Consider the following 24,141-nt stretch of genomic DNA (forward strand, 5'->3'; position numbering starts at 1 on the left):
GGAGTGCCCTGCCCTGACTGTGGCCCTCCATCCACGAGTGCTCCACGTGTGGTTCTCTATGCAAGTTGTGTTACTGTAGATGTCTTCTCTAACTCTGTTTTCTGCACCTCATTGCTTTGTTGTGTATAAGATCTCTTGTTTTCTGCCGCTCTGTCACTGCGTTTCTGCTGCCCCTCCCTCTAGCTGGGTTTGTCAAGTCGCCCATGTCAGAAACTAAGCTCACGGGGGACGCCTTTGAACTGTACTGTGATGTGGTTGGGAACCCCACTCCAGAGATCCAGTGGTGGTATGCTGAAGTCAACCGGGCTGAGTCTTTCAAACAGCTGTGGGATGGCGCTCGGAAGCGCCGTGTCACCATTAACACTGCCTACGGGGCCAATGGGGTGAGTGTGCTGAGAATAACCCGCCTTACCTTGGAAGACTCTGGGACTTACGAGTGCAGGGCCAGCAACGATCCCAGGAGGAATGACTTGAGGCAAAATCCCTCCATAACGTGGATTCGAGCCCAGGCTACTATAAGCGTCCTGCAGAGTGAGTCCGGCACCCACCGTAGTGGCACTGTAGTTCCTAGAGGCAGTCTAGTGACCCCGATCCCGTTATCCCCACCCCTCTGCCTCCCTGCCCTCTTGTGCTGCCCCCCAGACCGCTCCTCCACCCGTAGTGCTGACCTTGTCTGCCATCCGTGTCTCTTCTCCTTAGGATCAAAGCACTTGGGAAAATCTGTGGATCTGTTTTAGAGCTTCTGTGTGAACACGAGCCCGGTGTTGGATTTGTGTTTCTTCCCTACCCCTTTTAGTTTTGTAGAAGGTTTCCAGCCTCCCCGGCTTCTCCACGAGTGCCTTTATATTTGATTTCCGTGTTCTTCCCAGGTCTAACCATTTTATTTTGATTTCTTCCCTTCTCTTGGAATTTCTCTGAATGCCGTCTCGCCTGTTTTGGTTGCATATCTGCTCTGCTTCTGTATAAATCCTTCCCTTCCAGTTACCTGTCACCTTTAATGTTTAGATTTTTCCATGAAGTCGTGGTGTTTCTTTTCCTTCCTGAACAGCAGCATGTTCCTAATGAGTTCTCTGATGCAGCAGCACTGAAGTGATGCAGCTATTCCTAATCCAGCCTATGAAAGGAGAGGGGGGAACACCCTCCCCGGAGCTGAACTAACAACTCCAGCTAAATGACTTTAAGCCAGGGAGGCAACTTCTGGCAGCAGAAAAGCTCTCAGGAGCAGAGACCGTGGTTGGCCCAGAATTGCTTTTTGTTCTTTGTTGTTACAAGGCTTTTCCTGCCTTCAGGTTGCTCTTAAAGCCATCCTGGATGAGTCTGGGAATTGATGCTGTCAGAATCAGTAGTGAAGAACCCGGGTTTTTTTTGGGCAAGGTGTAAAATTCTTGCCTTTGCTGATAGTGAAGCAAATGTCTAAGGAGTTGTAGGTAGAGGGAATTAAATCTGCAGTGTTAGAGGTGCAGGAGAACTCACTTTTTGCATGATTACCCAGTGTCCTAAGGTGACAAAAGAGCAGAGCAAAGCTGTTGTCTTGCTCTTGTCCTTTGTGCATAAATAAACCTTTTATGCACCACCTGGAGTTTTGTCTGGGTACAAAAATGTCAAATCTGTAATTATGCCTCAGTTATGTATTTGAATACCTTAAAAAAACCCCAACCCCAGACTCTCCCTAAACCATAGTGCTGCAGTCAGCACTGCTGGATCAGAGACCTTCCCTCTGGAAAATGGAAACAGCATTGATACATGTGGAAAAACAGACAGTGAACCCAATGATGTGGATTGACTTAAAAAATTTAAGTGGCATTGGGTGGTTCAGCTTGAACCTGCTCAGCTTTCAGTCCTACTGAATCCTTGATTCCTCCCTGGTCCTTTGAGGTCCCAAAGGACTTGGATTGCTTGCATGACCTACAGCAGCAAGAGCCTGTAATCTTAGGAAATGATGCTACCTTGAGATAAAAGCCCAGAAATTTGTCTTCTAGAAGTGATGTCTCCTGGAAATCCCCCTGCCCTGTCCAGACCTGTGGGGTCTCTGGAGAGTGGCGGGTCCTGAGCTCCTCTGGCTGTGTCCAGCCAGCTGGAGTGACCTGCTGAGGGAGAAAATCCTTTTCATATGCAAAGCCAACCCTTGGGAATGAGTTGCTGTGAGTTTTCCATATGCAAAGTGGGTTTTCCCTCTCTCAGGCCATTGGTACTAACCTGCTCCAGGGACTGGAGCTTAACCTTCATCTTCCTCCCCAGTTAACTCCTTGTTGCATCTGGTGTTACTAATTCAGGAATGTGTGTGGTGACTCCCTTGCCAAGTGCCTTGTGCCCAGGATAATTCTGCTTTCGTGGTGGGGCAAATGTTGAATCAAATACTTTATTGCCTTTGCTCTGTAATGTTGTGTATGATAAGAGATCTGACCTGCTGCTGCTTGGGAAAGACCCCGTGGACATCCAGCTCCTGCCTGGAAACAGAGATAAGGTGGGAGAGAGTTTTCAAGGAGGTTGGAGACCTGGAGACCATCTTATCTGAGCCTGCCCAAATTGTCTCAGCTGCTCTATTGTGTGTCTGAACACAATTTGCCTTTGGAGTGGGATTTGTCTCACTAAACAGTTGGAATTTCCAGTTAATAGTGGCCATTTTGCTGCTGCCAATATTTGACCCCAGCATTGCTGAAGGGAAAGGTCCAGTGTCTCAAAGAGCACAACCTCCACCCTGTCCTTGGAAGATCTCGAGTGCAACTTGATTTTTAAAATTTAGCACCCAAGAACTCCCGTCTGCCTTCTGCCTCATTCCTAAACTGGAACATGAGTTTCACTTACTGGGCTTTCTTTAGTTGGTTTGCTTGGTTTTTAACTTCGAAAGCTGGTCTTACATAAAATGGGCAGTTTAAGTCTTGTAAAAAGTGACTCTTGTAGGTGAACACCTTCCTCTGGATGTCACTGTCCCAGCAGTATTCCAGTTGCAGTTTGTCTCCTGGAATTAAATCAGGCTAGGAATGCCTGATAGCTTTTTTTATAAACAAAATACCATAAATGCAGGTAAAGGTGAATGTGAGACTACAGTTGCCTTTCATTTTCCTAAACTAAAACTAAAGAAGTTGCAAGTCAGACACTGAATTACTGTTTCAAACACAGTACTGACAATATTTCCATAGCTCTGTATTTTTCTGGGAATGCAAATGAGCTTTTTGTTGGGGATGGAAAAGCACTCAGGGCAGTCCAGTAATATGGCTGTGACACAACAGCTTTGTACTGGAGCACCCAAAGAGATCCTTGCAAGGATGAAATCCCCTGGGTGGGAGGAAGGAGGCAGAAACACAGTTAAAAATGTGTGATAAGAGCAAAATGTCTGTGGGAAGAGTCGAACCCCCTCTGTTCCTGCAGTACCTGCCAGTGTTTCTGCAGGTAAATACCAGTCCTGGGTTTAAATAGCTGTGGAAAGGAGGACTTCTCAAAAAAAGCCAGCCTGCTGGAGAAGGGATGCACAGGACTGGAATGCTCCATCAGGTTATTGGCAGGTGGATATTTTTTCTCCCTGCCTCTCTGGGCAGTAATTTAAGGACAGAGGAATGTGTGTGTTGGGAATTGTGATGTTTCTGACACAACCAGTATTTTCCATCCCCCTCGTTCTGTTTCATAACTTGCATTCCAAGTGCTTTGCAGATGAGCAGCCAAAAGACTACATGGATACAACTAAACTTACTCTCCAAATTGTTACCACAAGGTGTGGCAGAGTTTACAGGATTCAAACTCCTTTGACTTGCAGAAATCATGAAGGTGTTGGTTACTGCCCCGCTGCCTCACCTCCTACCCGGAGCAGGGAGAGGCAGCTCCTACATCCAGAGGGGCTGGTGCTGCTAACCATGGGCATGGTCAGAGAAATGAGCAGCTGGCAGCAGCCACCTCTTGGGAATCCATTTCACCCTTTAAAGTAAGGAGATAAATCCAAGGCTGAAGGCACAGCAGCACCTGAACAGCAGAGGTCTTGGCCTCTAGTCCAAGCTGAAACCAGAGCCACTGTTAAATTAGGTACTTTTTGAAGACTAACAGCAAGAATTCTTAATTTCTTTTAAGCTCTGTCATCCTGTGTTAGGTGGTTTTTTTTACAGAATGCTTGAAACCAGATGTGAGCCCTGAGACCTTCCATAGAAAGGTCTTTTTTCCAAGTTTGGGAAGAAACTTGTCTCTGACTGTGCCAAAAGTTCACCAGCCGTATTTGTCAGTGAGTGAGAGCCATCTGCATGATTTTAAGCACATGTGGCCATCAAATGTAAGGACAGTGCCCTCCTACTAATTTGAACACTTCTGAAAGGCTTTCCCCAAAAAAAAAAAAAGTGAATTTGCTGTTACCAGGTAAGGTTGTGAAGTGGAACAGCCTGGGTTCTGTTCCCAGCAAAGTGAGTAACTCCTGGGGTCTGTTTATGCACTGAGGCTCCTTTTTCCCCCCCCCCTTCATTAATGTTTAAGGTTACTTTAGAGACAAAATAGGTCCAACTCTAACACGCTGTGTAAGGGCTGCTTTCAACCACTCCTCACCAGGCTCTGCCTTACCCACGCTGGGTGTTGGCCCCGTTTCAGACACCATGGAAACTGGGCTCTTTGAAATCTCTTGTGTGCACAGCATATTTTCCATGGGTAGACTTTACTCTGTTTGCAGGGGGAAATCCAAAAATATTATTCAGAAGTCTTAAGTTTGAGGGCTGTTCTGTATAGAAAATGGGTTTGGTTTAAACCTCAGAGTAGAGGAATCAAAGTTACAGCCAGAAAGAAGCCTCTGGAGGACAAGCTGGTCTCATGTACACTCACAGGACGTGTGTTCTCCCATGTTATGGTCAGTAATGTGCAAAAAATCATTAATGGTGTCACCTAGAAACCTGTAGCCATGTGAATATTAGAACAAACCATCTAAATAACTCTCTTCTTCCCATCCAGGAGTGCTGATCCCTAAGGTGTTGCCTTCCCTAGTGGTCGGCTGTTTATTGTGGCTTTCTCGCTGTCTCCCAACTAGTGCAGTGACATTCCCTGTGTAGTCCCTTCCCCTTCCCGATTCCCCCCTGGATTTTAGACTAGCGTGGCAGTGCCTGGGGGAGGTGAGTTGCTATGTGTGGTGTCCCCTCGTTTCAGAGCCCCGGATCAACGCCAGCGAGGATGTGGTGCTCCACGTCTCCGGGGTGGCCGTCACGTTGCAGTGCAACCTCACCACCAGCCCCAGCCCCCTCACCGCCAGCTACTGGGTGAAGAACGGGGAGGAGATCCCAGGCACTAGGAGAACCTCCAACACTACAGAGTACAAGTGAGTCCCTTGGGAATAACCTTCCTGTTCCACTGGAGAGCGCCCGGCTGGCAGACCGGTGGCTTTGGAGCAGGCGATGAGGGGTTGGGTTCCAGGGTGTCTAAAGCCTGGATTATTCTGGATCTTGCAATCTGAACTCATTCAGCTCCTCTCTGGGGCACAGACACACAGGGGAGTTTTCTTCCCTACGGGAAGATGGATCTAGTGCATGTCTGTGCCATGCAGGGAGGTGCAGCACACAAATCACTGCTGAGGTGGGCTGGTTTAGTCATCTCCTGGCCTTGGGGGATGAGAGAGGGTGATCTCAGAGCTGATAGTGAAGGTTGTCAGACCCCTGCGAGGAGATGGTCCCACATCTTGACCGAACCACGTCACTTGTGCCTCTGGGCTGTCGGTGCATCCTCACCCTCAGCACTGACCTGTTCCCTGGCTCTGTCCCTTCCATCCAAGGCTGAGGGGAACAGACCCTGCACAGCCACCTCCCTTGTTTCTCTGGAACTCTCACAGAGCACAAATCCGTGGAGGGTTTCCATATTCCTGGAAAGGGACTTCCTTACCGTGGAGTTGCTGAGAGCACATGGAGCTCCCTCAGTGATGCCCTCAGAGATCTGTTCTGAGTGTGTGATTTTCTTTCATATTTTCTTCTTTCCACCCATTCTCTTCCCTTGCTGCCAGCATGGACAGCAAATACAGCTCTCAGTTCAGTGTTAGGCCGAGATGAAGAGCACTTGAGGAATGTTTTTAACCACTGCTGGGAACTTGCCCTCAACTAAATAACTCAGCTGCCTGATTTCTGTCTCTGGGGTGGCTCTTTACCCACCCTGATGTTGTTCACTGGCACAGGATTAAGAAATGCTCAAGGTTTTCATGCTTTAGCAAAGCAGCCTTTCACCCCCGGGATTATGGAAGTTGGGTTTAATTCTGGCAAATGTGTATTTTCCCTTTTCCTCTTTAGCTCACTTTGCATTACCTGTTTCATTTTGCAGTTTAAAAAAAATCATCTCACTTACTTCCATAATTACATCCTGTTACTTCCTCAATGCAGTGTTTAGCACTGGCCTTCAGTTTTAAAGGCTTTACTTTCTTATCTGGCAATTAACTTGATGAGCAGTTTGGTCCAAAAGCACCAGTTTGAGTGGTGCAAAAGGCACTTTGTGCACTTTGTTATCCAGGAAACTTAAGGATTGAGGCTGACTTCCCTGTAATATGTTCCAAGACATTTTTTCCTTCAAAATTCCTCTGCAGAGGGAGGATTAAGCTTGGCTTCAGTTTTAACTTCCTGGATAAGAATATAGTAAAGTGGGCTAAAGACAGACAGTCACTGTGTTCCCAGGGAATGGAGGGGTTGTAGGAGCACACTGAAATCCCAGGGACAGCTGGAGAAATCAGTAGATTTACATTTGCAAAACAGATCTTGATTTCCTGATCACTTTGAAGCTGCTTTGCTGCATGTTGGGGTTTCAGGCTTTCCATGGTGTTCTGTTCTTGAGCTTGATCTGGTCAGTAACTTCTGCTTTGATTTGGTTACTTTTTAAATCAGAAGTACCAAATTCTCTCAGTGAGGATCCAGGCCAGCAGTGTCAACGTGGCTGTGGTTAAAAGAGGATATTTAGCTCCACCATCTATCTATGTGCTTGGTTAATCTTTTACTTTCTATTTATTTCCCTTACAAACTTCCAGGTTATTGATTTTTTTCAGTCATTAGTGTGTTGGTTTGCTGTGAGATGTGGTTGGTACTTGGAAGTTCAATGTTGACCATCCAGGAAGCTTCAGAACTTAGAGGTGAAACTACTTCCCTTAAAAACCCTGCTTCACACAACGTTGGAAATTGAATATATCTTTCCTGATTCTCATTCAGACTCAATGTTGCTGCTCCTGCTGGAAGGCAGTTGTTGGCTAAACAAACTTGTCTGTCTTGAAAACTTTGCAGCTGTATCAGTTTACCCTTCTTTAATGATTGATGGTAATAATACCCCAGTGCCACTGTTGTAGCGTCACACTTTGCAAAGCAGCCTGTGTGGAACTGAAAGAATTCAGTGTCTTACTTATTTCCCCCCACTCTTAAGCATTGACTGATAAAAAAAGCAGTGGTCAGAGTGTGATTATTTAACTGTTAAGGCCCTGAATGCACTTGGGGAGTTGCTTATCTGAAAGAGGCATTAACTTTGTAAGAGACTTTAGACCTTTGCCAGCAACTCTGGAAAGTGAGTGCTGTAAACACTCAGAGGATTGTGTTGAACTGAGCAGCTTTTTCCATGTGTCTGAGCAGTTTCCATGTGTAATTAAATGGTTTTACTGCAGGGTTGCTGTTCAGCTGCATGCTGTTTGCTTAGGGGTTTAAAAAATTAATAAAAATAAAAGAAAGCCAAGAAGCCTTTTGGTAAAGGAAGGGAGGGATGGGGACTGGGCCCAGAGGGGGTCATGCCTGCCTACCTAGGCCACTGACTGGAGGAAGGCTTGCTCCAAACGAGCTGCAGTGCACAATTAACAGGCGTTAATTGAGTTAACAGTGTGAAATGCAGTGAAAAGATCAAAGTCTGGGGTGGGGGCAATAAATTCTGTTGGCTCTTACACGTGTTCTCTCCTGTCTGCAGGATCGCGAAGGCCAGAGCGGAAGAGTCGGGGGAATACTTGTGTGTGTTTGTGTTTTCCAACTCTCCTGTAGCCAACGCCACTATAGAAGTGAGAGGTACTCCTGGCTTTGTCTCTTTTGGTTTGTCTCCTCTCCCTGAAAATGCCATTTCTCTGCCACTTGGGCTCTGTACAAGAGAGTGAACTCAGGAGGCCTTTCCTCGTGACACGGAGCCTGTGGTCAAACCTGGATCCACAATACAGTTTGTTATAAATAATAATTTGTTATGATACACAATAATTAGAATTCCAAGGGAAAGGCTTGCACACGTTCATGGGGAAACGTCTCACAGAGATGGGAATATGACCATTGCATTTGTGGTGTACTCAGGGGATACTGCAACACCTTTCTGTCTTGTGCATCCTCTGGCATCTTTAGGACCCTAAAATTTAGGACAGAAACGGCAAAATGTGAAATGTTTGCAGCAAGTTTTGCTGTAGTCGTTGCACAAAAGAGCAGTGTCTGGGTCATAATATGGAGGCGATTGGTAAATAGCCAATAATTTCAGCAAAAGCTGTTTTGGGAATTTCTGGTTCCTCACTGCATGGTCCTGAATCTGAGAGCAAATTCACAGCATTGTTCTCTCTCCAGAGAGCAGCATCTCTGGGACCATGCAGTCCCCTGGGGAAGGGGAGTAGTGCCATATAAATAAACATACTGGCTGATCTTGTACTGGTTTTCCGTCTTGATGATTTAAAAGTTCTTTCCCAACAAGTTCTTGTTGGCCCAGCTAAGAAGTGTATGGGATGTGAACACACAGAAATGGGCTGTTAGTGATTAAAACTGTATTTATCTCTAAAAATAATTATTGCCTTGCTTAGAGCAGTTTGAATTCCAGCACATTGTGCTTCTGGTGAGCTTCGTCTGGGTGTTCAAGGTACACCCAAGGTTGTAGGGGGGCTATTTTCCTTTATTTTTTTTTTTAATCTCATTCTATTCTTCTGCTATAATTGCTAAATCTTCTAATATTACCTTAATTAAAATCTTAAGTTCTTGCTTCCTTCTCTAGGCTGCTTTAGGTGACACACCACTTCTGGAGGCAGGAAAGGTAACTTTGGGAACAGAGTAAGACCTTTTCCAGCTCTCTAGAATGTCTCCAAAGATCTTTTGGGAATATTTGCCTCAGGGTTTGGCCCTGCCTGCCACCAACAGAACTTGGCAGGGGAGGGGTTGCAGGGATGTGGGGTTTAACACTCTGGAAAGAAGAGCCAGTCATGTGATTGAAGTGCAACAAGAACTAATCCTGCTAACGTTTCACATACCTAAAGTACCATGAGCGGCCCTCAGTTAGAAGGCAGTGACTCCAGCAGCACTTTTGGGAGGTTTTACCCCTCCAGAGTCCTCAGCTGCCACAATTCCAGGCCTCAGTAACCCTGTTTTCCAGCTCTTCTTTACAGCAAGAGTGGCTGATGTGCCTTGAATTCCTCCTTGGCAGGGAGAAGAACCAGGGCTTGTCTGGGGTGGGAAGTACCTGCTCAAGCTTTATGCCAAGCAAACTGGGAGTTGGAGCACGTGGACACTTTTCAACTGGAAAGATGCTTTCCTTCTAACTCCTGTTCCTTGGAAACTTGAGGAGTGACAAATTGGGACGCATTTAAAGCACGAGGCAGATGTGATGGACAGTGAGACACGGCTCTTGTTTGCCCCTGCAGATGCTGTGGTTTAGTACTTACCTGCAGGTGTGGTGTTTGTGGTTAAGCAGCTGAAGACAAATTTAATTGCTCATTGTAATTGTGGTGCAGTTTCATCTGTTGATGCACAGGGAGAAGATGGTTCTGAATACGAAAATGCCCGTGGGCCAAAAATAGTGACTTTGTGACAGCTTGTGAACAACTTCACCAAGTGCCTCGTGGCAGATGCAGCCCAGAGCATCCACTGCCATTTGCCTTCCATGTAATGCTGCCTGTTTGCCTCCACATGTCCCTGGAAGTGCTGGATGGGGCTTGGAGCAACCTGGTCTAGTGGAAGGTGTCCATGGGCAGGGGGTGGGACTTGGATGAGCTTTCAGGTCCTTTCCATCCCATTCTGGAATTCTGTGATTTTTCTTGGTAGAAAAATTACTGGGGCAGGAGTGTAACAGCAGTTGGAAATATTGGGGTTTAATGGCACTCTCTGATGCTGTTCTTTGAATTCCAAGTCTGGCTTCCCTCATCCAGCTTTTGGATGAAGCATCTGGTGGAGACTTTGAGTGTTCTTGCTCAGATCCTCAGAGCTTTGGGGGCACTGTGGGAGTGCAGCTCTGAGCTTGAAACAACAGGCTGAGCAAATGCTGATACTGGGAAAGTTCTGCCTTGGAATAGGGATCTTCTCCCACGTTTTCTGTGGGAGTGCTGCACGGAAGCAGGTTATTCTGGCAGGAGCAGTGGGGATGACCCTGCCAGGCCCTGACCAAGGGCACTTTGCCACCTCCTCCCCACCTGGAAGTGGATGTCTGTAGTTGCTCCATTGCCACACTGTAGAAGACCCTGTTTTGCTTTTTTGCTTTTTGTTGGGAGGTTGGAGCTCTGGAGAATGAAGATTAAAAGAAAGAAAAGGAATGAAATGCAACCCTGAAGAATTCTGCCTCTGCAGTGTTCCTGCTCTTACTGAGATCTTGGGAGAAGGTGTGAGAGCAAACAAGTTTCTGTCTGTCTGTCACAGAGCCTGGGGAAGGACATCCCTGCAGTTCCCTCAGGCTGCCCAGGGGTAGTACAAGGCATCAAGGAAGATCCTGGATTATGTACCATAACTGAGAGGGCATCTCTTCTCTCTGCCCTGCCTTCCCATCCCAGGCTCCCTTTTCTCCATGTCCAGAGCTGTATCATTCCTCCTCCTCTGAGGCCTTTGTGCCATTCTCTCATCAAGGGACTCTTTGACTCCCCTCGCTCACTTTGCACTTTCTGTTCCTCTCACTTGCTCTTGGGGAAGATGTTGGCTCTGGACTCCTGGCTGTCTTAGGAAACCTCTGCTGCAGCCTCACCTCTGTACCAGAAATTAATCAAGAAATGGGACACTCTTGGCAGAGCTGGACCTTGGAGTGATCCAAGAAAATCCACATCAGGTTCTCCCTTCTCGCTGCACCTTTGGTGTCTTCGCTCTGTGCCCAGACTACAAAGGGAGACAGGGATTAGGATCATAATGCAGGGAAACAAATCTTCCAGAGCCCTTTTATAGGTCACCCATAAGACATAAGAGTTTTTATTGCAGGAATATTTTTAGGTGCTTTTGCCCTTGCTTTAATTTTGTCTGTTAATGGGAAACTTGAAGGGGTTTTGTTAACTGGGACATGGTTTGGAGGTGTTACACATATTAGTTCAACTCTCCTTTTTGGCAGTGCTGTACAATATCTTGAAAATACCTGGAAATTAAGGGCTGAATGCCTCCTGTATATCAAGTACCCTTTAACAAGGCAAGCCCCCCTCTTTTCAGGGCTGTATTGAAAGCAAACCATTCAGAAAGCAGCTGCACAGTGTGTTTTGTGCCTGTTGGGGACCTGGAGCATGGAAGCCCAGTGTTTACTGTGGCACAAACCCTCCTTTCTCTTGTGATTTGGTTTAAAACTATCAAAATGCTGCATATCAGAAGTTCCTCTTGTGTCAAGAATCCCTGAATGCATGTTTATTTTGCCTTCTTTTTGGTAGCAGTTAATTTAAATTAGTTCTGCCTCTTTTTGCTCTTCCATGTGCTGTTCCAAGGAAACCTTCAGTATCTTCCCAGTGTCACAGTGCAGGAGTTTCACCAGGGGCAGTGTCTGGGTTTCAGTGGTGCAGGAGCTGACAGAGCAGGTTGTGTCCACGTCTGAACAGAGATGGGGATTCTGCTGCCTGAAAGCTGGAGTGAAATCCAAACCTTTCCTGAACAACACCTGCCTCATTCTGGCCTTTATCTGGCACCAGAGTAGAATGGTTTGAGGAATAATCCTGCCTTGAAAAGCTTCCCAGGAAAACATGACTCTGTGCTAAAGCTGTGACTGGGGTTTGCTGCAGGGACAGTGGGAGAGCAGAACACAGTTTGGGAGAGGAAATGCTGCATTAATGTCTCTCTGGGTAGCACCATGCCCTGAATCATCAGTACTGCACTGGGGCTCCCCTCTGACTGCCTACAGAAATAGTGCCTGTCCCAGCAGAGCCAGGGAGGAGCAGGAGGTATTCTTGGCACTTGTGCTCCGCTGGGATAACCCTTCGGAGATGGCCTCTCCTTACAGTGTCGCTGTCTGTGGGCTGTAGGAGAGCTCTAGGTCACCCTGCAGTACAAGTTGAGGTGCCCTAGAAAGCCTTCCCTCTTTCTCTCCCCCCCTCTTTCCCAACCAGCATCTGACACAAAGTGGGCCAGCTGTGCCTGCTGCCTCCCCTGGCCCCTTTTCCTGGCATGGCCCTGGAAACCCAAGTGCTGGCACATGGAGCCTGTGTGGGGCTGCAGCTCCAAAGTGATGAATCCTGTTGCTGCTTCTCCCCTTGGGGTCATTTCCAGTCCCTTTTGGCAGCCCAGGTCTGGGATCATTGCCTTGTCACCACACGTCTCTTGTGCTCCCACTGGCCTCTTGTGTTCCTGAGGCTGGAGGAGATCCCTGCTTGTCATCCTCAGGGAAGCAAAAACCACAGGGAGGTCACTGGGCTCACCCAGCTCCTGCCTGAAGGAGAACTTCCTTGGCACCTTTCAGCAGGCCATGAGATGAAATTCCCTTCCTGAACCATCATTGTTTGGAATAAGTGTTATTTTCCTCTCTGGGGCTGCAGGCAGGAAAGGACATTGCAGGTGCACGTCAGTGCTTGGGGTCCTGAAGTCACACAGCACACACAACCCCAAAGCTCATTTATTTTCTGCTTGAAGACCTCCAGCTCAAACCCTTCATTTCCTCCGGGTGTCACTGCCCCTTGCAGGCACGGGTGGTGTGTGATCATCTGGAGGTGTGGAAAGGCCTTGCCTTCCCTGCTTCCTTCAGTTTCTGTACCTGGCAGCTGCTTTCTGCACAAGACCAGAGAATTGTTTGGATCTGGTGTCTTCATTCAGTTCAGGTTTTATGTCTCTCAAAGTATTTTTATGTTTGATGTGGATACATTTTAGGTGTCGCTTTTCTTAAGGATAAATAAAACCCCTTGGTTTTGTCCTTGGCCTTGTTCTTACCTATCGTAGTTATGGTTGGCATCACCTGTAATTAATTTTCTGGCACCTGTCTTTGGTCAGAACTCCTGCAGAGCTCAGGGGCGTATTGGGAATCCTGTTGGAATTCCCACAGGCACTTGGAGAAAGCCTGGGTCGATGGGTGTCTCCTGTGGTGTCTTTGCAGGTGAACATACACGCACAGGAGCTCTGTAGCTCAGGTGTTCTTACAGCCTTTTTTGTTTATTTTGATAATGTTGTGAGAGGCACAGTTAATCAGCTGCATTACTGCTAAGAAGATTCCAAGGCACGGGATGCTTCCTGCATTTCAAACCCCTGGGCTTTGAAATATGACAATATTAAGCACTTCAGCTTGCCAGGCAATTTCCCAAAGAGCTGTAATTTTTGGGACGAGCAGGTTCAGCTGATGTCTGGTTGCACAAGATGGTTTGTTCACTTTGATCAGAACTGTGAAATCTGCTCCGTTATTTCAGCTGCAGGTGCTCCCCCTGTACCTGTCTGCAGGGGGGACCTGCCAGTGGGGAAAGGAACTCTCCTTGGAAGGAATTCTGGTGCCTGGGGGTCTTTTCCTGGAGCACCCAGCCTGGCCTTTGACTGGATTATCAGATCAGTGTCCTGCCATCACACAGCAGGCCACGTGTGCCGTAATTAGCGGGCTGGAGGGCTTTAAAGGTGGTCACTGCGGCCCCAGAACCATCTGCTCCGGCCAAGGTTCAGCTCAGGCGCTGCACTGATCCAGCCTAATCTCTCGTGAGGTTTTAGGGCTGCTCTGATAAACAGAGAAGTAAAATCACAATTTTTCCTAGCAAAGACAGGCTCGGTGTGGGAAAGGAACAGCTTCCAGGGAGCTGGAAAACTTGGGTTTTTGTCTGTATGACTGAAATGACTCTCTTTGCATTTACAAGCTGCTCCTTTGTTTTGTAGCCACTCCCGACATCACCGGGCACAAGCGAAGCGAGAACAAGAACGAGGGGCAGGAGGCCCTCATGTACTGCAAGTCCGTGGGCTTCCCCCACCCCGAGTGGGTCTGGCGCAAGAAGGTCAATGGAGTGTTTGAGGTAAGAGGAGTGGGGGGGCCAGGCACCCACCCACCTGCCAAAATCCCTGGGAGGAGGGAAACCAGCACCCTGGCTTTAGGGATGTGCTGCTGGAGCCTCATAACTTTGTAAAATGCAGCTCCTCAGAAGGCTGATCCGTCAGTGAGTGAAGGCAGCAGTGGGGATGGATGGATGGATGGATAAAAGATGCATATTTATGGTATTGGGGTGTGAACAGAGCTGCTCATGGCATTGCTGGTCAGTAGTGTTCAGGGTATCTGCTGCAAACTGCAAGATCTGAGTTATGAAATATGATTTAAATCTGCATTTGGCTATAAATTCCTCCAAGTTTTCCAGCTTAACTGGTTGAGCTCACAAGACTCAGTATGAGGAGGTGGCAGTGATCTCTATTAGTGTTCAAGTGAGCATATTTTTTCCATGTAGCAACTGCTGCAGTGAGCAGGAAAATGTGACCAGCAATGGGAATAGCAGAGGAGCTGGAAGTTGCTAAACCCGTTGGCTTTTCTGTCGCTGCATGATCTGCCAGAGAGGCAGCAATTGGAGGGAGGGCTGAATAAAAAATGTTAAGCAAGTAACAGGATGGGATGATTGTTCACTGCCAAGTGTGAGCTCAAATTCCTATGGGATGGTGCTGTATGTGCCCGTGTGCTGGGAGTGCTCAGAGATGGTGGTGACGTGCAGGGTTCCCTTTGTGGTATTTTTTGGTGGTGTTCTGAAGCACAGCTCCCTTTAGAGAGAGAATAAACACCAGCTGTGGGCTTCTCCCTCAAAGCTCTTCCAGTTCCATGACACACAAACCAAAGGCTCTTGCTCTTTTCCACCCTTCTCCTCTCGCCAGGACATCAACAACTCCTCCGGCAGGTTCTTTATTTCCAACAAGGAGAACTACACCGAGCTCAGCATCACAAACCTGCAGATCAACGAAGACCCCGGCGAGTACCAGTGCAACGCCACCAACCAGGTGGGCTCCGTGTCGGTCACGACCATCCTGCGCGTGCGCAGCCACCTGGCCCCGCTGTGGCCCTTCCTGGGCATCCTGGCAGAGATCGTCATCCTCGTGGTCATCATCGTCATCTACGAGAAGAGGAAGCGGCCGGACGAGGTGCCGGACGGTAAGTCTGCCCAGCGCCGCCACTGAGCACGGAGCACGAGCAGCGAGGGAAGAGAACCCGTGGGAGCACAACGGAGTGGGGCCTGGGGGCAGGAAGGACCAGCAGCCCAGTTTGCCCAGCTCCAAGCGCTTTGCTTTCTCATCTGTTCCTTCTCCAGGCGTAAAGCCCAGAGGGTCACAACACTGGATTTTCCAGAGATCTCAGACCGTGGGGTGGGAGGGGGGGGTATTAATATCTCTGAAGCTTTTTTTGCACAAGGGGTCTGGTGCTCCCGTTGCTTTCCTGCTGTGGTAACCCTGGGAAATCCTGCCTGTCGGCCCTAAGGAGCGTAGGGCAGCACAGGGGGAGAGCTGGAAGCCACTATTCCATGATGGGTAGCGACTCCCTCTTCCATGTGGCGTCCAGGTCAGACACTGGGCAGGTTCTGTAAGGAAACATTACACTTAAAACTAAGGAATCATTACATTTCAAGGGACTGCAGAGATACTTCAAAACTGAAATGTTCTCAGAGTTCAGAGGGGTGGGGGAGGGCTCTTACTCTGCTGTGTAGCTGAATTTGTATTTAAGGAATGCTCTGGAAACCATATCTAGTAGTCATAGCCACTGAGTTAGATTTTATAAAGATCAGGCTTTTATTATCAGGTTTAATGGTAGCAATAATTAGTTAAACTGTGTTTGGTACATAAAAATAGTAACTTTCATCTTTGGGCTTCTTCTGCACACCTTCCTCTTCAGAGATCAGGGAAGGGGCAGTTTGAGGCTGAGTATTTGCAAGAACCATGCTGAGAACAGGCTTTAATGTGCTACTAGCTGCTTACTACAATGTGTAACCAGAACCTCCCCAAGGACTCCTTGGGAGGAGCAGCTGGAACATCATTGTGCTGTAGGAACATGAGATGTCCAAGCAATGGAGCAGGTGCTTCAGAGCCCATGGAGGGACCAGTACAGGCAGCACTGAGCCCTCAGCACCTTCCTGGGCTGGCCAGGCCCTCCGAGTGGGAGATGATTCCCAAGGCAGCTGGGTGTGGATGGCACAGCCAGGACACGCTGTCGTGGAGCTGCGTGAGGGACTGATCCCAGCACAGCGGGGTGTTTGCCTTTAGGATGGGAATAGAGGTGTGAGACAGGGATCTGTGTGTGGAGTGGGGGCAGAACCACCTTCACAGGGCCTCACGTGTCTCAGAGCACGAGGAGAGAAGCTGGTGAAACAGATAACAAATGGTAACAGTGGGAGAACAGCTGGGGCTTGGATCACTCCTGGGGAACACCAAAACTGGCTGAAGTAGTGCCTACCTAGAGCAAACCAGCTTCTGGTTGTCACCACTGAGTAGCACTTACTAACTGCTTACAGAGCATGTGTGGGGACTGCTCTGGGTGTGCAGCCAACCAGTTACATGGCAGTGCATGTTCCTGTGCATCACTAACAGCCTCCCAGGCACTGAGGGGGCTGTGCTGCCCACAGCCTGGCCTCAGAGCGGCCCCAGCCAGCCCGGAAAACTTGGAAAGGACCATTTTCATGTTCTCTTGCACCTCCCCTCCGTGTTGGTGGCTCTTCAGAGCTCCCTGCGTTCAGAATTTCATTTGATGAAGTTTCGCAAGGACCCAAACAAGGTATCAGTAATTTGATATGTCAGCATTCCCTGCAGGAAGCCCCAAATGAACTGAATCCCACAGGAATTGGCTTTGACTTGACCAAATCGTAGCACAGCCACTGTGGAGGTGTGGTAAGGCTGGAGGTGCAGAGTTCACTGCCTGTTTGTTGCCAAGGCTGAGTTTTCCTGGCTGGTCTGGTCATTCCTCAGGTGCCCAAGGGATCCAGGCCCATCATCTCCCATGGAGCTGTCCATGATGATGATGAGCCCAGGAACTGAGGTTACTACATGGCTTTCTTGGGCAGCTAAGCCAGAGCCCTGGAGAGTGACACACCTCCGGGGGGGACAGACATTCTCCCTGTCCACCTTCCCAGAGGACAAAATCCATGCTGGATGTCACAGTCCGTACCTGTGTGTATTAGGTTTGCTTGGATGAAGGGACACAATTGGCATAATGCTGACTTGAGTCCTGCATTCCTTGGATACTCTTGCAGTGAAGCTTTCCATGGTGCTGTGGTGGGAAACGCCCCGTGAGCGGGGCACTCACGAATGCACGCGTGGGAAATCGTGGGGAGCCTGCTGATTTCCACACGGGGGCGTTTGAATTGGTTATCCTTGATTTCATTATTTTCGAGACGTGGTTACGAAATGCCAAAGTTAATGTTGGAATGCAGTGGCCTGCTTTAGCCTTTGGAATTTCAACTCCCTGCTTCCCAAGTCACACCTCCTCCTCCTCCGCGTGCCGCAGCGAGCCCGAGCGGGATCGGCAGCGAGCCCGTGGCTGAGGCAGCAGCTCGGGCACGGGATGAGGCCCAACAGCACATCCCCTCCCAGCAGTGGGGCAGCAGCTGGGATCCCTCTCAGCTGGCTGTTCAAAGCTCTGTAGTTTTGGGTGTGAGGTGCTCGGCTTCAGGGGTTGTGGTCACAGCAGAGCTTCACGTGAAGCTGCTGCAGCAATGACTGAGCTGTTCGTGCCCTTCCTGCTGGGGTGTGAATTTTCTCCTTGGTCCACTCCAGATTTAGACACTGAGATTCCTTCATATTCCACCCTCATCACCCCATCTTCCAATGGCAGGATAACTCTGGGCCTCCCTGAGTCACCAGCTCTCTCTGCTGTCCCTTCCTTAGCTCTGCCAGGGCAGGGAGCAGCAGTCCAGCTCCCGCAGGCAGGTTTGAGGATGGATGGCCACTTGGGAGCCCTGCCCACTGGATCCTTATTGCTGGGCTGGGCACGTCCTCCTGCTGCAGGATGACTCCTGCAGATCAGGTGGCTGCTCCCTGTAAAGAACTGGAGTGTTGGGGGTGCAGGTGTTGTACCTGTGGTGTCTCCCCCCCCGCTCCCTGGGTGCCTCCCACCTCCACTCAGGAATCCTCTGAGAAGATCTCAGCTGGAATTTCTGCACACATTAGTGAAAAGATGGCTCGTTCAGGCCACCTTTAAAGGGTTGTTTTAAACATTTGGGAGAAAACCAAATGCTAAATGTGGTCACTTCCTCTGTATGCTGGAAAATCAGAGGCTTTTGGAGCTGGAGGAGTTGTTCAAGGGACAGCTGAAGCACCCTCAGCTCCTGGCTGGGGCAGTGCAGGATGGATGCAGCTGAGCTGTGTTGTCTTGGATCCTGATGGGAGCTTCAGGTGCCCACGCTGAGCTCTCCTCATGCCTTGTCCTAGTGTTTTTAGGGCTGGTTCAGTTCAGCCTACACAAGTGACAGTGCTCAGGGTGTGCTGTGGGCCCCAGGGATGAGACCAGCCTGGGGGATGTGACTGGCTGGAGAGAAATGTTCTCTCTGGGGGAGAGACTTCTCGGGTATCTGGGATGCTTTCCAAAAGTGCCTGGGGACCCTGCCTGGCCAGCCCAAACAGCCAGTTGAATTAATTCCCTTACCCCTCTCATCTCCATGTTCTGAAGGCTCCAGCTGACCTGGCTCAGTGTCCCAACTGCCCCGTCCCCGGGGGCTGGGGAGGGTGACAGATATCCTGGGTACAGCTGGAGTTCTCCATTCACTGTGGAGCGAGGCTTTAAGGGTTTCAGAGTTCGGGGGAACAAGGGCTGGTGTTACAAGACACTTCCCCAATGGAAAATGTGCTCCCTCTGCCTGGAAGAGCAGGGCCAGTCCTTTAACTTTGGCATTTCCTGACTGCAGGTGTTGGTTTTGCATGGACCTTGCTTTCTGTGTTCCGGTGAATTGCTTTTTGTGCCTCGGGGCCAGGGCTGCTCAGGAGCTCCTTTGCTAATATTTCCTCCTTCTCAGAACTCAGATTTGTGAGTTGATTCTTATTCCTGCTGCTCAAGGGAACTTTGCACCTGTGAAATCCCTATTTCCACCAAAACAGTGCAAAGATGGCATCAGGGGATGCCCGGCACAGGGTCTCCTGTGGTGCCCGTGGATTAGGGGGTTCTTACCTCCCAGGGTGGGCAACCTGTGAACCCCCTCACATCCAAATCCCGAGCTGGAAGGAGGAAGGGAGGGCAGACTGCGCTTGAATCCCGCATCCTTTCAAAATGTGAGTTTTGACTTGCTTTACGTGTGGTAAAGCAACATCCAGCTCACATCCTGTTCCCAGCGATCAGCCAGGGGCTGGAGAATCCGGAGCAGGCAGAGAACATGCGGCTTCCGTGGCTTTTGGGACAGAGCTGCATGAGCCTGGCATGTGGCTGGATGCACGGCGGGAGCGGTTCCGCAGGGGCTGCTGGCACTGCTCCCAACGGGGCCGAGGAAGGGAAGCGAGGGCCTTCATTCCTCGGGGTCCCGCTTGAGCTGCTTGGTGTCAGTAGGCAGAGGGAGCTCAGCCATCGTGACCTGAACGTGGTCTAGCAAGGTTTCTAAAGAAAGGGGGGTTTCCTGCTGTTGTTGGATTGAATAGCCTAAAATTAGCAAAGCTGCTGGTTTAAAGGGTGTTTTCTGGGGTAAGTAGAAAGTAAAAACTCCTTGGCTACATTCCCTGTAGGAATGGGAGCAGTTTTTACTTGAAAAGCCATATTCATGATCTTTAGTCCAAAACCATGAGGTGACTGGGTTATAACATGTCCCTTTTCATTCTTCCCCTCTCATTTCTCAGCCTAATCCAAAGACTTCCCATAAACGTTTTTCCTGGCTCTGCAGAAGCTCCATCCATATCCCCACATTCTTTCTAACCCTCTTTTGTTTTTTTCTTGACTTTCCCTGTTCCTGCTATTACTGTAAGTAATTAAAAGAAACAAACTGTTTGCACTGCAATGGTTTACCTTGTAACAAGTTGATTTTTGTGGGGTTTTTTTTTTCCCTGTTATCCACATCTTTCTCTCCCACACCTAAAATTCATCAGGGGGAGAAAGTTGTCAGGCAGGTGCACAGTGAGACTGTAGCCATCAGCTGATCCCAGTGGGAATCGACCAGCACAGGAGCTGTGTTGTAACACAGACTCTGTCACAGGCTCTGTGGCTGCTCCTTCTGAGCATTTGAGCCTAAACTGAACAGCAGCTGGGTTTAACAAGGCTCCAGCTCAGTGGTGGTCTGTGCAGGAAGGCTGAGGGTGGCCAAGTGCCGGGATAAGAACTGTCCCTGGAGCTGCTGCTCTCCACTCCTCTCTGAGCAGGTTTCTTAGGGCTCAGAGAAGCTGTGGCTGCCCCACCCCTGGAAGTATCCAAGGCCAGGCAGGGTGGGGGCTTGGAGCACCCTGGTCTAGTGGAAGGTGTCCCTGCCCATAGCAGGGGGGTGGAATGAGATGGCCTTTAAGGTCTTTCCAACCCGAACTACTCTGTGATTGATTCTTAGCAAGTGTTAAAGCACGAGCCGAGACATAGAATCCCTTCAGATGCAAAAATTGGAATCTTAGTGCTGGAAGAACCCGTTAGTGTTTCATTTTTAACTTCCTCCAGTCACAAGATGCTACCCAAGATTAAGTTGCTATTAAAAGTAAACCCTGTAGCTTCCCAAAGGCGGTGGAAGAAACTGAGCAGCATCTAAAATGCCTTATAAATTAAGGCTGGAAGTAAATGGGGAGGGTGGGGGGGGGCACAAAGCACATTCCTGTAGTGCAAGTGGAGGAGCTAAGGGAGATCTGCTTGTCATCACCTTCCAATTTTAATGCCCAGATATTTTTGCCCACAAGGGCTGGTCACGTGTCAAGACAAGCAGCAGTTCGACTCTTTTGGTTCAGAAACGTGTGATTTGGGGGTGCCGGTCATCCCGTACCCACAGGAAAGGCCTGGCTGTGGGGGGGTTTGATTCCTGTATTCCTCTAAACAGTGGGGTTTTTGGAGGCTGTGGATCCCCTCCAGCTGGCAGAGGGAATCCCTGCAGGAGGGGTGTAGTGTGCTCAGTGGTGGTCCCAGCTCGGCCGGGCGCACCTTCTCCGTGGCTGTCGGTGTCACTGCACCAGCGCAGGGCTTTGGCATAAAGCTTTGGGTTGTATTGATCTTGTCGGTTACTATGACTTCTTTTTTTTTTTTTTTTCCCCCCTTCAATTGCATCATACCCTTAAAAAACGGTGGTAAGTGAGAGCTCTGCATGCTTTGGAGTTTGTTTAACCTCCGCTTCAGTCTATACAACGCACAAGTCATGACCGTTAACACTCTTAAAACTTCCTCATTCACGTTCACAACTAATTTGGATTTCAGTTTGCTGTTTTTAATCTTTTCTTTAGTCTGATTTTGTACTGGTTTTTCTGTTGTTCTGTTGCCCCCTGGTTTCGCTGAGGGTTCGGTCTCTGTCTGTACTGTACTGGGGATGCTTTTCCAGCAGTTACTGGCTCACCAGGATAGCGACGCACCGAGGAATCTTCCTCGGTCTTTTTCTCTCTGTTTAGGGTATAGATGGGACAGGGACGAGTGGTGGGGACCCACCATCTCTAAGCATTCCAGTAGGCTTTTTTGTTGGATCTCTGTTAGGAAAACACCTGATGGCAGCCTTTACAAATGTGAAGCTTCTTTTATTTATTTTTTTTTTTTTTCCTCCCCCCCAACACAAACCTCCTGATCCGAAATGGGCATTTAAACATTTGAGCAGAGAAGGGAGAACGGTTATTTTTCTAGCGAGATCTCCACGGTGCAGTTCGATATTGCTGAAGTCCAGCCAAACAAACTCCCAAAGCTGTCGATGGTGTTTGTCAGAGCCGAGAGGAGTCTCAGGGGCAGCGCTGGGTTTGGGGCCCGGGGCTCGTCCCGCCCGGAGCGCGGAGCTCGGCCTGCTTTCAGACCCTTTGATTCCCAGCAGATGTTTGTGGAAGGAAGCTGTAGATTTCCTCTGCTGTGCTTTGTGTTTCAGTACCTGATGTGTCTCTGTATATCTCACTGTATATACAACAGCACATTGATGTCTGGCTGTCCTTCCTAGTCCCAGTTCTCTGTACCGTGTCCGATAGTTACTGTTGCTGGTAATGGAATTCTGTGGACACCGGTGTGTCGCTAGTCTGTTATTTTGGCTGTAAAGCTCTTGGTTTGTGGTTAGTTCTTTATTTTTGGAGTATTTTTTGTTCCGGTCACTGTCTGTGCTAGCGGTGGCTTTGCCTCTCCGTTGCCTTGAAGGTCCAGGTGGAGTAATGTCCCCTTTTCCCGACATTACTCCTGGCGTGTGCTCATGCGGATGCCTACACTGTAAGACTGTAATTTCCATAACTGCTTCATGTGCACTAAGCACCCTTGTGGAATCCTGCTGAGAGTTTCTCAAAGACTTCCCGTGAAAAATCCCTCCGGCACAAGGTGGGAACAGCAACTGTTGAGTGCCCAAACCAGCAGGGCCTGAATTGGTCCCCCCAAAATCCACCTATGGGAAGGTTAACTTCCAGGATTGGTTTTTGTACTGCTGTTTAAATGCATTTCTGTCTTCTGTACTGCAGCCTGGGAGAAAGTACAGTGTTTGAGAATTCCAAAAAATAGTCCAATTGCTCCTGAAAGAGTTAATGCCAAACATTCCTCATTGGCAGATGTTTCCCCCCCAATTAAGAGCATTCTTTTGCCAAGGGACACGGGCAGGACGATGCTGTCGGTGTTCTGGAGGTGTCACAGCTCCTGACTCCTCCTGGTGATCAGATGCCACTGCCCAAGGACCACGGCTGGGGCTGGAATTGAGTGTTCCCCTTCAGTCTCCTCCTAACCTGGTCCCTTCTAATTAAACATTGAGAAAAATGGGGAGTGCAGAGGTGGTTTCATCTATGGGGGAAAATGAGTAGGGGGGTTATGTCCCTTCTGAGGTATATACCAGGAATTACCCATGAGCAGTGGAGAAATGGCTTACAAATTGAAATATATACATTAAAAATTAAGTCAATGCAAGCAAACAACCAGCAGGATTTTACAACTGAACCGTTGGTTTGTCTCCTCATCTATTTTTTATGAGATTGAACCACTGGAACTTGGGGACAAGATGAGTCTTGACCATGTTGCACCAATCTGTCCGCTACAGTTGCAGTCCTTCATGACCAGCATTCCAAGTGTTAACTAAACCCATTGAAGCAACATACCTGCCATTAAACCCGAATCCAGAACAGTAACTCCATGACTCCTTGCACTCTCGACTGGAATGGCCTTTGATGCTGTAGATAGATTGGTTTGCTGCTCGCAGCGCGGCCGCGGCACCGGGCAAACACTGACTCTCTTTTTCTTTCCTTCCCTTGTCTCTCCTGGATCGCGTCGGGATTCTTGCTGCAGATGATGAACCAGCTGGGCCAATGTAAGTGTGTTTTGAGGAAAAAAGTTCTCTTTGGGCTAATCTGGGGGATTGTGGGAGGTGACAGAACATACGATTGATGTCACGTGTGCCATTACGGACGGTGAGGGACACTTTGGTGTGTTGTGTGTTAGTGCTGGAGGAAAGAAAACAAATATTGTGGTACAATACCAAGTCTGAAAGCTTTATTGTATTCAGCCACTTAAAGAGAGGAAGAGTGAAATGCTGTTTAAATAATTATGTACAAATAATTGCATATAATTATGTACAGTTAAGTACAAATAATGCACATTTTTCCTGTGTTGGTGACTGATTTTGGTGCACTTCTTTATAACTTTTCTCTCTCTCCAGGAAAACCAATTCTACAAACAATCACAAAGATAAAAACTTACGCCAGAGAAACACAAATTAAAAATGCTCATCATGTAAGTATTCCCCGAGCCCTGCTGGGAGAGGGCAGGCTCAGCCCTCCCCTGGCTGTAGCGGTTGGGGCGCGGAAGCAAAGCGCGTTCCACGGATCCAAACGTTCCCGGCTGCGCGGAGGATGGCGCTGGCCTTCCTGGGAGCGCTGGGGGGCACCAAACCATTGATTGCCCAAAGCACGAGGGTGGTTGAACGCCCCACCTGCTCCAAAAACACACACTGCAATTGCAAAGCCGCCCCCTCGTCCCGGGGGTCAGGAGTGGCGCCGGCCCGGGGGCGGCCGTGCCCCTCCCGCGAGC

At 48.9% G+C, this 24,141-nt stretch overlaps 1 protein-coding gene across 2 annotated transcripts in view; it reads left to right on the plus strand.

The window, feature by feature from the left end:
• NPTN (neuroplastin) overlaps window positions 1-24,141 on the plus strand; it is a 46,229-nt gene that overhangs the window by 21,371 nt on the left and 717 nt on the right. For both annotated transcript variants that reach the window (XM_051796497.1, XM_051796496.1), the window contains exons 2-7: window positions 5,110-5,278; window positions 7,873-7,967; window positions 13,935-14,068; window positions 14,907-15,180; window positions 23,401-23,422; window positions 23,771-23,844. In XM_051796497.1, coding sequence (XP_051652457.1) covers window positions 5,110-5,278; window positions 7,873-7,967; window positions 13,935-14,068; window positions 14,907-15,180; window positions 23,401-23,422; window positions 23,771-23,831 — 755 coding nt within the window. In that variant the 3' untranslated portion in view covers window positions 23,832-23,844. The remainder of the gene's footprint in view (window positions 1-5,109; window positions 5,279-7,872; window positions 7,968-13,934; window positions 14,069-14,906; window positions 15,181-23,400; window positions 23,423-23,770; window positions 23,845-24,141) is intronic.

Source organism: Manacus candei, unplaced genomic scaffold (genome assembly GCF_025592945.1).
Source record: "Manacus candei isolate 608988 ecotype Guabito, Panama unplaced genomic scaffold, ASM2559294v1 h1tg000046l, whole genome shotgun sequence".
Taxonomy (NCBI): Eukaryota; Metazoa; Chordata; class Aves; order Passeriformes; family Pipridae; genus Manacus; species Manacus candei.